The 14,881-nt window shown below is 39.1% G+C and overlaps 1 protein-coding gene across 1 annotated transcript in view; it reads right to left on the bottom strand.

Annotated features, from left to right (window-relative positions):
• The window catches only part of DCUN1D2 (DCN1, defective in cullin neddylation 1, domain containing 2), a 31,255-nt gene extending 20,839 nt beyond the window's left edge, over positions 1-10,416 (bottom strand). The window contains exons 1-2 of the mRNA XM_008572924.1: positions 10,203-10,416; positions 6,958-7,126 (exon numbers count right to left, since the gene is read on the bottom strand). Of these exons, the coding sequence (XP_008571146.1) occupies positions 6,958-7,126; positions 10,203-10,377 (344 nt within the window). The 5' untranslated portion in view covers positions 10,378-10,416. The remainder of the gene's footprint in view (positions 1-6,957; positions 7,127-10,202) is intronic.
• Between the last annotated feature and the right edge of the window lie 4,465 nt (positions 10,417-14,881).

Here is a 14,881-nt window from a genome sequence, read left to right as displayed (position 1 = left end):
GTCCAAACGGTATACGAGGGTTCCTGCCACCCACAGTTTGACTAATATTTGCTCCTGGGTCTTATCTCAGCCTGTGCAGAGGATGGGTGAGCTTTGTCGTGGGTTCTAGTCCACTGTAGTTTTGACATGCACTTCCCTGATGAATGAGACTGAGCATCTTCTTACTCATTCATTGGCCACTTGTATATCCTCCTTTGTGAAGTGCTTGGCCAAATTCCTTGCCCATTTTTCCCTTAGGCAGTCTTTTTCTTATTGTTCTCTATAAATTCTTTACATATCAGAGCTACAAGCCTTCATCAGTTGGGTATTTCTAAAGTTCTCTCACCCAGAACGTGGACTGCCTTTTCGTTTGCTTGGGACCAGAAGTTCTTATTTTTAGTATAGCACACTTTGTCATTCACAGTGATATTTTTGGTGACATGTTTTAGAACTTATCCTGCCACACGGTCATAAAGACACTTTCCTGTATTATATTCTAGAGCTTTTTTGCCTTTAGCCTTTCACATTAAGATCTATAACCCACTTGGTTTTTACAGATGGTGTGAGGAGGAGGAAGATCAGTATTTTCCTGCACAACTAGCTGCTTCTCTCACTTACTGAGATGTCGTCTTTTCTCCACGCCTCCTATGTGCTGCCTCTGTAGTAAGGCAAAGGTACGTGCATACGCCCGTTTGTCTCTGAGCTCTGCTTTCTGTCCCATGGGTCTACTTCTCTGCTCTGCACTCGATACCATGAGTCTTATCACTACAGCTTTGAGTCCTCACTACCAGGTAGAGCAAATCTTCCCCGTTCTTTTTCTTCAAGAATTGTTGGGTATTCTTGACTATGCATTTTCATATACACTTCAAATCAGCCTGAGTTACACATACATACATCCACTGGGTACTGGGCTTCTTGATGAGATCACATTAAATGTGTAGATAAACTTAGGGATAAAACACTGAGTGTTCCAACCTATGAATAAGGTGTATTTCTCCACTTATTCAGGTCTTCTGTCCCATCTCTCAGTGAGCTCTTGCTTTGTCTTCGGGGTATCACACATATTTGATTAGATTTATCCTAGGTATTTTGAATTTTGGACGGCACTGAAAATGACGTGATTTTTAAGTTTGCTTTGTTTTGCTGCACGGCTGCATTTTGTGTTCTGGAACATAACAGATGTTTGTTTGCTGACCCCGGATCCTGTGGCCTGACCAACCTCACTTCTGATTTTAACATTTTCTCTGCGTATTGAACTAGCTGTATCTGCTGTTCAACACTGAACAGAAGTCGGCATTCAGGTCTTATTCCCCATCTCAAAGGGAAAGTGGCTTACAACTCCAGTAAGTATAATATTTGCTGTAGGATTTTGGGGACGAGAGGGTTCAGACTACGGACTGTCCCTTTCATTCTTAGTATTTTATGAGTTTATTTTTTAAATCATGAATGGATGTTGAATTTTAACAATGCATGAGATGTTTTTTTCTTTCTGTTTTTCATGTAGTAAATTACACTGATTGACTTTATAATGTTAAACAAATCTTGCACTCCTGGACTGTAACAAATCTTGTCACCATGTATTATTTTGGTTTTCCGGCTGTTGATTTGTGTTTTTGGCTAGCATGCTTAGAACTTTTGCATCTCATGTTCGTCTTACACCCTCTGGTTCTCACAATTGAGAGCGGCTTATAATTTTCAATTCTCAAAATGTCCTTCTTAGGTTTTGTTATTCCGGTTGTGGAGTCTCTAAACAACTTGGGAAATCTTTCTTTCTTTAGTATTCTCTGAGAGAGGCGGTTTAAGATTGACTTTTTTTTTATTATTATTAGTTTTAATTAAAAGTTTGGTAGGATGTGCCACTGCGGCTATCCCAACCAGTTTTCTCCTTGAGAAAATTTTAAATTATAAGTTCAAATTTCTAAGCATTACAGAACTATTAAAATTTTCTATTTCTTCATTGTGACAGTTTTAGTAAGTTGAATTTTTAAAAGAATTTCTATATTTCACGTAGGCTGTCAAATCTATTGGCATAAAGTTGTTCATCACGGACTTATTTTTTAATGTCTGTAGGACCTGTCGTGACTTCCTACTTATCATCTATAATGGTTATTTGCTATATACTATGTTTATAAGTCTTTTCAAATACCATAACAAGCTTCTGCCTTTACTGATCCTTTCTACAGACAACTTCTTTTCTATTTGTTATTTCTATTAAATGACTGTTTATTTAGAAAAATTAATTCCTTCCTTGTACATTCTTCAAATTTAATTTCCTGCTCTTTCCTACTTCCTGTGATGAATGCTCCACTGACTTTCAGCCTTTCTTCTTCCTAACTACGAACTCAGGAGGCTGAATCCTACAAGTTTTCATATGAATTATTTTTTTCCTCATCACTCAATTAAAAATATTTCCTAATTTCCATCATTACTTCCTTTGAACCCAAGGCTCATACAGAGGTGTGCGACATCCACACACATTGCAGCCAGTCTTGTTATCTTTTTGTTACATTCCTAGTTTAACTGTACAGACAGTCCCCAACTTTCGAATTTTCGACCTTATGATGGGTTTCCTTTTTTTTTTTTTTGTCTTTTTTTTCGTGACCGGCAATGGGATCGCAACCCTCGGTGTTGCCCCCGCACTTCGCTCAGCCAGTGAGCGGGAACCGGTCTGTATGTGGGATCCGAACCCTCGGCGGGAGCGCTGCCGCGCTTCCCAAGCAGCGCACTGTAGCAGTGCGCCACCGGGCCGGCCCCATGATGGGTTTCCCGAGACGTAACCCCACTGTGAGTTGAGGAGCACCTAGACCTACAGTGGTTTGACTTACAATTTTTCAACTTTACACAATAGGTTTATTGGGGTATTAAATGCATTTTCAACTTGCAATATTTTCAACTTACAATGGGTTTAGTGGGACATAACCACATTGTTAAGTCAAGGAACATCTGTATTGTGATCCAAAAACATACTCTGTATCATTTCAATCCTTTGAAATTTGTTGCAGCTTACAGCTCACTTTATGGCCCAGTTTATGGTCAATTTTTTTTTGGAAAGAATATGTATTCTTCAATATCAAAGGCAATGTTCTAAATATGCCCACAAGGCCTTTTGCTGTGCTGTCCAAACTTTCTATTCCTTTCTGAGTTCTCATCTGCTCATTCTCTCAGTTACTAAGATGTGTGAGAATTCCTCACTTTGACTGTGTATTTGGGTTTTGTTTTTTTAAAATAATAAACACATTTTCTTTCTCTCTCTCTCTTTTTCGTTTTTGATAGTTGGCTGCTTCAGGGATCCGAACCTGCAACCTTGGTGTTGCAAGGCTGTGCTCTAACCAACTGAGCAAACTGGCCAGCTCTGATTGTGGATTTGAATCTCTCTTTGTAGTTGTTTATTTTTGTCTTAAATATTTTGGGAGTATTCAATAAGTGCATAAAAACATGGAAGCTATTGCTTCCCTGATGAAATAAACCTTTTACCATTATAAAATATCCTTCATTACCTATAGGATTCTTCATGCCTTAAGGCTTATTTTAATATTAACATAGCCACACCAGCTTATTTTGGTTAATATTTGCATAATATAAACTTTTGTACTTTCTAATTGTTCTGTGATATTATGTTTTAGTTGTACCTATTTTAAACGGTATGCACAGTAGTTGAGTTGATTTTTTAAAATCCATCAGCATTTAGTTCGCTTATATTTAATGTGATTACATGATTACTGACATATTTGGGTTTAAATCCTCCATTTTACCATGTGCTTGCTACTTATCCTGCTTAAGCTAATTTTCCTTGTATTCTTTTGGATTAAATTTTTAAAATTATTTTGTTTCCCCCTGTATTACTTAGAATTTATATGTAAACTACATACTCTTCTACTATTTTTATAGCAATTATAAGATATGTAGCAAATATTTTCCAACACCATGTTTTGCCTTTTTCATTTTCTTAATAAGCAGAAGTTTTTAACATTGATGAAGTCCAACTTAACGGTTTTTTCCTTTATGATTCATGCTTTTTATGTCATTTCCAAGAAGGTATTGCTTAACCCACAGTCACAAAGACATTCTCTTATGTTTTGTCTAAATATTTTCTAGTTTTAAATTTCTTGTCTAGCTCTACAATCTAGCTTAAGTTAATTTTTACGTATGGTATAAAGCAGAGATTGAGGTTAAATCTTTTCAAATGTTTACCCAGTTGTCTCAGTATCATTTGCTGAAGATTCTCCTATCTCCACTTGAAATGCTTTGACATCCTTGTAAAAACAGAAAATGGATGATGTGTGTAGACCTATTTCTGGACTCTCTATGGTGCTCCATGGATCTACTTATCTATCCTCAAGCCAATGCCACACCATCCTGACAATTACAGCCCTGGAGGAAGTCTCAGAATCAGGTAGCACAAGTCCTTCCACTTTCTTCATTTGCTGCAAGATGTCGATTTTAATCTTTTCTAGTTTTGCTTTGTGATTTTAAAATGGCTTGTCGTTCTCTGGCAATTTTTCAGTCATTTATCTGGTGATCAAAGTGAGAAAGTTATTTTAAACTCTATTTAAACATGCCATTACCTGGAACTCTTGTGGGCTCATTTTTACTGCCATTTTGTCTGTTGGTCTTTTCATGATCTTCCTCATATGCCTGTTTATTTCTGATTTTGTGCTGAACACTGTATTAGAGAAAAAACTGTAGAAACAACGTAGGATAATATCTTTTTCCAAATGGCATCTTCTCTCACCTCTGCCAGGCCCTGTGAGCAAGAGCAACATGGAGTTGCCTTGACCCAGTCTCAGGGCCTGGTATTTTGGGGGCTACCCAGATGACTGAGCTAGCAGCACTTCCTGTGAGGACTTCCAGTTCACCCCTGCTCCCCGACTGCAGACCTGCAGATTCCAAACTCAAACACGGAGAACCGCGAAGACCTGGCAAATCCTGGTCTTCGAGTTTTGTCCTGCTACCTACAAAAGGCAAGGCTCCAGGGACAGCGGCCCCACCTCTTTGAATCTCTTTATCATGATTCTTCATTACCTTATTAGCTCTTTAATTCCTTCAGCAGATTTTTTTAAAAATGTATCTTTTTCTAGTTGTCTTCTGCAGTACTACTGAACTGAATTCCCTGGTCCACCACTGTTAAGCACCATGCTCAGAAATTTTACTGTTTACTTAATAATCTTCAAGCCCCCAATGAAACAATGTAGAATTAACTGTAAAAAGCAAGTACTCTAACCTCAGTCAAGAGTGTTAATAGCCAGAAAAAAGAGTGAAAAAATAAAAATATAACAGATACAAAAGCTAAAGTATTGTTTAAAGCTTAGTGCTATTTAAACTAGAAGCAAGCAGTCCTAGAATCACTGAGGTTATTTCTACATTATCGTTCAGTAAAGCATTAATAATACTTTAGTATAGAACTTTAATATTTATAAAATGCTTTCACCTTTAACTGCCCTGTGAGGTGTGGGCAGCAGTATTATTTAATTTTCCATCATAAATTTGTAAACTTAGATCACATTCTGCATACTCTAGATAAGAGGGAATAAAATTAATATATTTTGGGAAGATTCACACCTAAAATCTTTAAAATATGTTAAGTTATAACAATAGAGTTAACAGAAATTTTAAAAATGTTCTTGCACAACATATTTTTAGACAATCACTAGGATGTTAATAAGTGCTTCCATAAGACGCACTCATTTCCAAAAGTTCCCATTTTAGAGAGATTCTAATAGATAGGATAATGTATAACACTATATGAATAGAATGCTTCCTTAACAGGTGTTTTCCATTCTAAAACTACTGGTAATTCATCTAGGCTTTCCTAAGTGCAAAGGGTGTGAGGAAATATGCTGTTCCACCATGGCCATAATGCTGTCTTTTGTCTGTCTGGTTTTATACAACCACCAGGAAGGTGGTAACACGCTACAGACAGTTCCTGACTTCCAATGGCTCGACTCATGAGAGTACTTCAAAAAGTTTGTGGTAAAATAGAATTAAAAGATAATACAGATGTTTCCATGAACTTTTTGAAGATCCCTTGTATGATTTTTCGACTTTACAATGAGCTTATTAAGGTATTAAATGCATTTTCAACCTACAATGGGTTGACTGGGATGTAACCCCATCATAAACAGAGGAGTATCTCCATTAGAAATTTTAAAAAGTGTTGTAGAATTTATCATCTAAAACACACAAGGCTGATAAATACAACAGATTAATCAGTTTAGTGGAAAGAACAAGGATTCTGTTTTTTCTTTTCCCTTGGTAGCTGTAAGCACATGTTTAAGAATATGTTTTCTGTAAGGCTTTAAAATTATTCTGAAAATAAGCTATTTTCAGTTGTCAACACTGAAATATCACAAAATCAGAAATATGAGCAAGAATAATGCACATATTAACTTTTAAAAAATAAAGGTTAATTAAAAAACAACAACAACAACAAAAGAAATATCAGCAAGTCAAACAGGCTGGCTTTTACACTTCCTCATAAAATGGTTCACTAAGCTTAATGGTGAACAGTTATGTTAGGTGCTTTCATCTACTCTACAACTTATTCGATAAGTGACAAACATCCTAAGTTTTTATCCCAACCCTGTAGTTAGAGGAGAAGTGCTACAGGCAGGAACAAAATGACATTTTATTAATGTCTAATATAGCAACATAACATATTATACACTTAGTACACAGTATTATGAAATAAGTTGAGCGGCTGAAGAAAACCCTGGTATTCACTGTCAATTCAAAATTGGAAGAAAAAAATTAAAAAGAAAATGAATTACAAAAGGGATTAATGCGAATAAAACAGCATATAAGACTTTAAACTGGAATTTAAAAGGAAACCAAAGGCATAACAGTGTAGATGCATACAAAATTTGTAAGATACACAAAGAAAATAAATAGATATAAAATTGATATTTACAGGCTGCTGAAAAATAATGTTGAAAGTATCTTCCTTTCTGAAAAAATTTAAACTGAGAACAATTTACTTACCCAAGCTCTGTCATGCCATCTACAAATTCCTTTTTGCTAAATTCACACTGAGTTGCTGCCCTGAACTTCCATGCTATGACCAAAACGCTGATACTAGCAGGATCTAGGTTTAAATCATCACAAAACTGTTGGATCCCATCAATTCCAATTTTGTTTTCATCTTGTGGGTCTGCAGTTAGAATTAGGAGAAAAGAAGTTATACTATTTTGAAAATTAATCCTAAAACAGGTAGTTAGAATCACACCACTCTACTAGGTAGTTCTACCAAGTGTTTCATCAATCAACGGACTATAATTTTCTACTACATATGAAAGAAACAGTGAGCAAGAAACAATAATTGATCCATAAAATACTCCTATTTTTAAAATCTAGGTTTCAGGGTTTAGGGAAAAAAAATCATGGAAACTTCCTTGAGACAACTTCATCATTAAGAAAAAGTTTAATTTAATATAAAATAAGAATTCAAGTTTATAGAATTTTAGTTTGTCCAAAGGCAAACTGCTACCAAAAAATGCTGTATTGATAAAATATTTACAATACTTTGAGTTTTCATCGCAACTCTGCCAAAGTGAAAGAATAATTGATGTTTTTCTTTTTACGTGATTTCACTTGCTAGTTTTAATGTTACTGGACAATAACTATTTTTCAAAATTATTTAGCTTATGCATACATATTTAACAGCTTAGAAATTCAGGCTCCCCACTCTTTCTAGTTTAGAAATAAAATCAAGGAACTTAGCATTTTCTATCAGAAAAATTAAATAGGGGCCGGCCTGGTGGCGCACTGCTACAGTGCGCCGCTTGAGAGCGCGGTGGCGCTCCCGCCGAGGGTTCGGATCCCACATACAGACCGGTTCCCGCTCACTGGCTGAGCGAGGTGCGGGGGCAACACCGAGGGTTGCGATTCCGTTGCCGGTCCCAGTCCGGTACGGGCGCGACACTGAGGGTTGCGGTCCATTGCCGGACACGAAAAAAAAAAGAAAAAAAGGGAAAAAAAAAAAAGAAAAAAATTAAATAGTAAAATATATTAAAAGCATCCCAGCAAGACCTCACCAAACTATGTCTAAGAATTTCAGACAGGTTATGTGTATCATAATATATTGTCATAAAATATGTGTGAATTCTGTTGGTTTAGAAGGTGCAAATAGAAAATCTGTAGCTCCTTTGCTCGAGTAAAGATTAGGTGTGATCAACTTTTCTTCCCCTTCATACAAAATTTGACTTTGGTCATTTAAGTTCTATGTACCACATTATTTATATACAAGGGTATTTCAAAAAGTTCGTGGAAAAACATAATTAAAAGATAACACAAATCTTTCCAAGAACTTTTTGAAGCATGCTCATATATGATGTTATCAAAGAAAAACTGACAACATAAGTTAAATGAATAAAATCACAAGCATCTTCTAACTCTGTCCTCTTAAATTAGGGAGAAAACAACCTCAGCTGTGGCTTATGGGACGAAGGTTCTGTAAAAAATACCCACTTATTCTCTTATTCAGTTGTCTGCTAACATCATACAAGTACATCATGGAGATAATACAAAAATTATTCCACAAAGCTTTTGCCTAATAAACCATCTTGGTAAATTTTATATACAATAATGTTGAAAATTTTGAGTAATTTTGGAAGTACTTTTTCATTTGTATATGTTAATGTAATAATCAATGTTATATTTGTCTTTGAACTATATATTTATTTTTAGAGCCCCAAATGATTACCATGTATCTAGTTTAAATGACTAGAATTTCATGAATAAAATTAAATAATGAAGAAATGAAGCTTCCACTAAAGCACAAAGACTTACAATTGTCACAAATATAAAAGTATTTTTTCAAAGGCAGGTGTACATACTTGAACAACTAAAAAAAACTACATAGCATATGACTTACAAAATTATCCCAAACATTTTAAAGTACACTAAAGCTTAATTAAAAACAATTTTCACTTTTTCAGAATGACAATAAGTACAAATCTGGATTTCAGTTCTTTTCTCAGTTCTTTTTTTCATCACAGAGTATGTTTCTGAACCAAGATTTTTTTTATTTTTTATTTTTTTCCTTTTTGTCTTTTTTCGTGTCCGGCAACGAACCGCAACCCTCAGTGTCGCGCCCATACCGGACCGGGACCGGCAACGGGATCGCAACCCTCGGTGCTGCGTCCGCACCTCGCTCAGCCAGTGAGCGGGAAACGGTCTGTATGTGGGATCCAAACCCTCGGCGGGAGTGCCGCCGCGCTTCCAAGTAGCGCACTGTAGCAGTGCGCCACCGGGCCGGCCCAAGATTTTTTTTAAAATGCAATATTCAATCCATTTTTCAGATGTAAACAGAAAGACTGAAGTCCACATAATTGTTTTCAAAAATAAAAAATAAAAATCATAAATAAACAGGAATTTAAAGCCAATGAAATTATTCTATTTGGGTTAATACTTAAATGAGGAATGGGTTTTTGTTTTTCAAAATTTTAGAAAACTTAACCTCAAAAACTGTTAGAAAGAAGCAGCAAAGTCAGTCAACTCTTAGGTTGCTGCTGCTTTCCCCTACACAGCCCTGACTTCACTTGATTGAAAACTTAAACCTGCTGTGGGATTTGGACCTGTACACACTCATCAAGGCAGACTTATTTTTACAGCATGACTGCATTTTGAGATGGAAAGCTCCATTCTAAGTACTGACCTCAATAAAAATAAGAATTGTCTCAATCTCCAACATAAAGGTGTCTTTGCCCAGAGCTTTCCCCAAGGATTATCCAACAACCAAGTGGTTTCAGTGCTAAACCCCCACTACGCAGGGTGAGGAGAAGGCTGATGGTTTACCCTTACTTCAGAAGTAGTTTCATGATTTGGTGTCGTCTGTTAACAACCTTCTCACCACAAACATTTCAGCCTAAACTAGTGCTTGGAAAAATACTGTATTAAGTGGTGTGACTGCTGCCGAGACAGCCTCCAAGCAGTGACTCTTCCCTCTGACTGGTTGTCAGCACATCAATCCCACTGCACAGAACAAGTGGGTGAGGTGAGGGCTTGTTCCTGATCAATCTTTTGACCCTCTTCTCATCCCCACCAATCTGTACAGACTCACACTCTCATTTAAAATAAAGGAAGTGGATTCTGCTGAACATGAGGAAGAGAAAAACAGCAACTGGGAGACTTTTGTACATGGCGTCAGAAATTTTAGAAACACGCCATCTGCTCTGCATGCTAGAGATAGTGTGTTGGTCTGTCTTTGTTGTCACGTCACCCCTTACCTTTGTACCTGCCATACAGCTGCTCCAGCTTCTTCTTGTCCACCGTGTTCCACATGGATTCCCTGTGGAATGAGTCTGGGTTTTGGAAGAAGCTGTCCGTGGCCTCGTCTAGTTTCCAGTCATTCTGCATTAAGCAGTAGATAGCAGTTCTTTCCCCAGCCTGAGTACATGCCATAAACTGGCGGACCTTGTCCTTCTGGGATGACTTAAGCTTATGCTTTGGGATGCAAAAGAAGCAGGAAAGCCAATGAAGCCACTCCAGGGTCTGTTTCAGCCTCTATTCCTAATGCCTACATTTTAGCTGAACTGAGCTTTCTTGTTGGGTGACTCAACTTCATTTCAGAATTACAGGAAGACAAAGCCTTGTTCTTCATCAATTCAAAAGACTGCACAGTCTTCTGAAAATTGAAACAACAGCACCTATATAGTAACAAATACGCAAAGTGCAATCCTGGAAAAATTATGAGTCAATAGTTTACACAAAACATACTTTGATCTCTACCCAGTTCACTTTGCATAAAGTCTAACAGTTTTTTCCTAAAAAAATCTCATTATAGTCTCTCTTTGTAACACACATCTAGTCCTCTAATGAAACAAGGCAGGGTCCTCTTTGCCTTCAATTAAGTTCAGGCTCTAACGAATAGGAGGAGACTGTGCAGTTGAGAAACGTTATTCTCAGCTGAAAATCAGCAGAACCACATTGATAAGCACATACACACGTAACTAAGACCAGTGTTGAAAGTAATTTACAAAAGTTCTACAAGCAGGCACAAAAAAGCCTGTTATGACTAAATGTAAATGATACTAATAACAAGAATGTCTGTGTATACTAGACAGAAATAAAATTAAAAATAGGGCAGAGGCTGAGGGTAGGTAATAAATAATAAAACTGCCAAGTAACTGCACTATATATAGTATATAATGAAACAAAATAACATCTTAATACTTGCAGATACAGGATGGTTAAGTTTCCACTTAGCTAAGGTGACTTGATGACAGCAACACCAAAAAAGAACAACCCACTAATTTCTGTAAGTCAAGAGACTCCTAAGTTTACTAAATGCTAATGTTTCACACAAATGCTTTACACAATAGTATAAGGGGAAATTTTTTACTTGAAAGAAATATACAAATGGACAAGATATAGATGAGGACACTGAGAGGAGAGAAAAAGGAAAATAAGAAAGCCAAGGGTATGGCTGGTATGAAGACAAGTGTACCGCGTACGAGAGCTGAAAGTGCACAACAAAGAAAATATGATCAGTTATGAAAATCTGTTTCAATAAGACTTAAAAACCTACCAGTGGCTCAGAAGTGGTACAGCTACTCCAGGCCTGCAACCTGGAGGAAGGGACAATGTGCAATGTCCCCTTTGTGCAGACAGATTCCTCACCCAAGTGCCAACAACAAACAGCAGAGCAAGAACCCAAACACATGTGGACAACAAAATACCAGGCTACAATTCAGCAGCAGAATAAGACAGCGTGGTCCCAATACACAGCTCTCCCAAGTGTGCTCTGGGGAGCCTGGACCTGCGACCTTTTCAGGGTTCCACTGTGACACAACTGCCTTCCTGAGAATTCTAAGCCATTTCCCGCCTTTCTCATGCTCATCTGCTCAGGGTTGCATACAAAGGCCTCCAGGCGGCATGACTTGCGATATTACAATGGACTGAGCAGAAGACTGGAGAGCCTATATTTTATGAAGCCAGTTGTTAAAGATATGTGCAAGAATATCTAAATATGTAATGGTTTTATTATTGCTAATTTAAAAATATGTAAATATTTTTAAACTTCTGATCTTAATTTCTAATAGGGTAAATATTGATGACTATTACCCACATAAACGAAGGCTCTTTGGGATCCCAATCATTCTTAAAAATATATAGGGGTCCTAAGACTAAAAAGTTTGAGAACTGCTGATCAAGGTGAACCCAGGGAATTAACATTTTGGCTACTCAGATCAACGACTGCGGAGCAGTACTGGGTCTTGGATCCCTTTTGGACTCTGAAGAATCACAGGTCCTCCTTCAAGGAAAACATACATGGTACGCACATGTGCATGAGATTTTGCATAAAATTTCAGGGGTTTCAGAGACAGTTCACGCCCATCTGTGGGGTTCCCAGAGGGTGGGGGAAGGTGGAACTCGGGTGAAGAATTGAAAATGGAGATCAGAAGCTGGCAAACTCGCTCTCCTCAAGTCCCAGACAGTACATCTCGGGCTCGTCAGCCATAAGGTCCGCTGCAGTTCCTCCATTCTCTGCCTCCAAGTGGTGAAAGCAGGCTGAGCAGCACATGGAGGAGCAGGTGCAGCTGTGCTCCCAAAAGACGTTCTCTACAAACACAGGTGGCTGGCCCTAATCCAGATTCTAGAGGAATATATGGAATGTATACCCCACATATTATTTCCTGACATTGAATCTTTGAAAAGAACTAGACAAAAAATTCAAGGTTATATTCTCTGGTGAAATGAAGTTTAGCTAAATTACGGCAGATCTCATATGCTTTGACAGTGTCTGACAAAAGATAAAGCTTGCATCTCTTTACGAAGTTGAGCATCTCTCCAACGGAGGTTGGGCAAAGCCAAGAGTCACCCCACAAAACTGCAAGATAAAGATAGATGAGCAACCTTCAAATGGCCTGCCATCAGGAACCGCTACAGTATCTTTACTTTGGAAACAGCCCTCACTGCTAGATTTTAAAATTCTGTCATGGATATAAACCTAAATTTGATACATTCATACACCGGAATATTATTCCACCATAAAAAGGAACCCAGCACGGATACAAGCTGTGATGCAGATGAACCTCAAAAACATGACGCTGAGTGAAAGAAGCCAGTCACAAGAGGCCACATAGTGTGTGATTCCATTTATATGAAATACCCCAAACTGGCAAACCATACAGACAGAAAGCAGATGAATGGTTGCCAGGGGCTGGAGGGAGGGTGGAATTGAGAGTGATTGCTAACAGCTACAGTGCTCTCTTTTGGGGTGAAGAAAATATTTTGGAAATAGAGGTGGTGGTTGCACAACATTGTGAATATACTAAACATCACTGAATTGTACACTTTAAGATAGTTAATTTTATGCTACGTGAATTTCACCTAAAAAAATTTTTCAACATAGCACCCTCAGAACCTCCAAGACTGAGTCAGCAGAGCAATGCACTCTCAGGTGACTGAATTACTTGACTAGCACTGCATGACGGATGGCTCCGCATCTGGAAGATGTGATGGTGTCTGATCTTGAGCTACCTCTCCTGACGATCACCTCTTGAAGCCTCCCCTGATACATGACAATGCAGTTATACCAACAGCATAAAGGAAATCTTTTTTAAAACGTTAGAAGAACAGACACAAGAGTGTGTGGATCTAGGGCATTCAAAGTGGTTTTGAATCATCAATGTTCATTACAAAGTGGGCAGAAGCAGAGATAGGGAAACACGTCGACCCTTCTCCTATGTATTCAAACGCCTACCAACCTTGAACCTTATGCGGTACCAGGCCCTGGCATCAAGGCTTAACCCATTAACAAGTCTCTGACCTTTATGAAAAGCAAGGAGACCATCAATAAAGCCGAACAATTTGATGTTTCCTCTTACAGGTTTCCCCATAAATATCAGTGATTAAAACAATAATCAATAGCTAACTTAAGAGGGGCTGACAGGCCAAGCACTTTGATTAAATAAACTTCATAAACTTGTTGATCACTTTGACTCTGTTTTGGTATACAGCCGGCTCGGGGAAGGAGAGTTAAATAAAAATGTCTCCATTCACGCTCTGGACTTTCAACCTCTCCAGTAGCTGAATGGTCCTCTTCTGCATAATAAACATGTACAGGTTTTTACAAAGTTAAGTTCCTGTGCTTAGCCAGGCCAATCTTCCAACTTCTGGAACGTGCCGTCTCCTACCACCTAAGGGTCCTTGCACATTCCGTTCCTTCTGCCTGGAGCACACAGCTCTCTGCCATTTCCACCTCACTCGGTCTCTGGCTCACACCTGCCTAAGCCTTCCTGACCTCGGCATGTGACACCACTAGCCCACCCCATCACACAGGTCCCGGAGCCCGTGCCTCTCCCTAGCACTCATCCCAGCTGTGACAAGACACCTGCTGGGGCGTCAGCTCCAGGAATACCAAGACCGCACGTGTCTCGCTCACCGCCAGCTAAGCTCCAGCCATACACTGCCCTGCGCACTCTGCTGCACACACAGACCTCTGGGTGTGGGTTTACCGAATGAATGGCAAAAACCCATCCACGACCACGGCGCGTCCAGAAGCCTCCCTCCTGAGCCCCAGAGCTCTATCTTCAACCAACTACCCGTATACGCCCCTCACTTTCCCACCCTGCTGTGTCGCCTGCCCCACAAATTTGCTCCTGCTGGTGCATTCCCGTCGTCGTCGACAGTGTCACCACCCGCGCGCGTGTCCAGCCGGCCACTGCGGCGTCCCTCCTTCCGTCCTCGCGCCTACACACGGGGCTTTGCTCGAGCCCTCACCTCCTCTCGCCCACAGGACCCCAGCAGCCTCTCAGCGGGTCGCCCTCGCCTGTGACCCCGACCCCGTCCGGCCACATCGTCGTCCTCCTGACCGAGAGCGTTCTCCTAACTCGCGTGCACGACCACACGGCCTCCCTCGCTACAAGTCTCCCGCCGCCCTCGACCCCTGAGCCCCAGGCCC

Source organism: Galeopterus variegatus, unplaced genomic scaffold (genome assembly GCF_000696425.1).
Source record: "Galeopterus variegatus unplaced genomic scaffold, G_variegatus-3.0.2 Scaffold848, whole genome shotgun sequence".
Taxonomy (NCBI): Eukaryota; Metazoa; Chordata; class Mammalia; order Dermoptera; family Cynocephalidae; genus Galeopterus; species Galeopterus variegatus.
The sequence above is the reverse complement of the archived record's forward strand: the minus strand, read 5'-3'. Positions and strand labels throughout refer to the sequence as shown.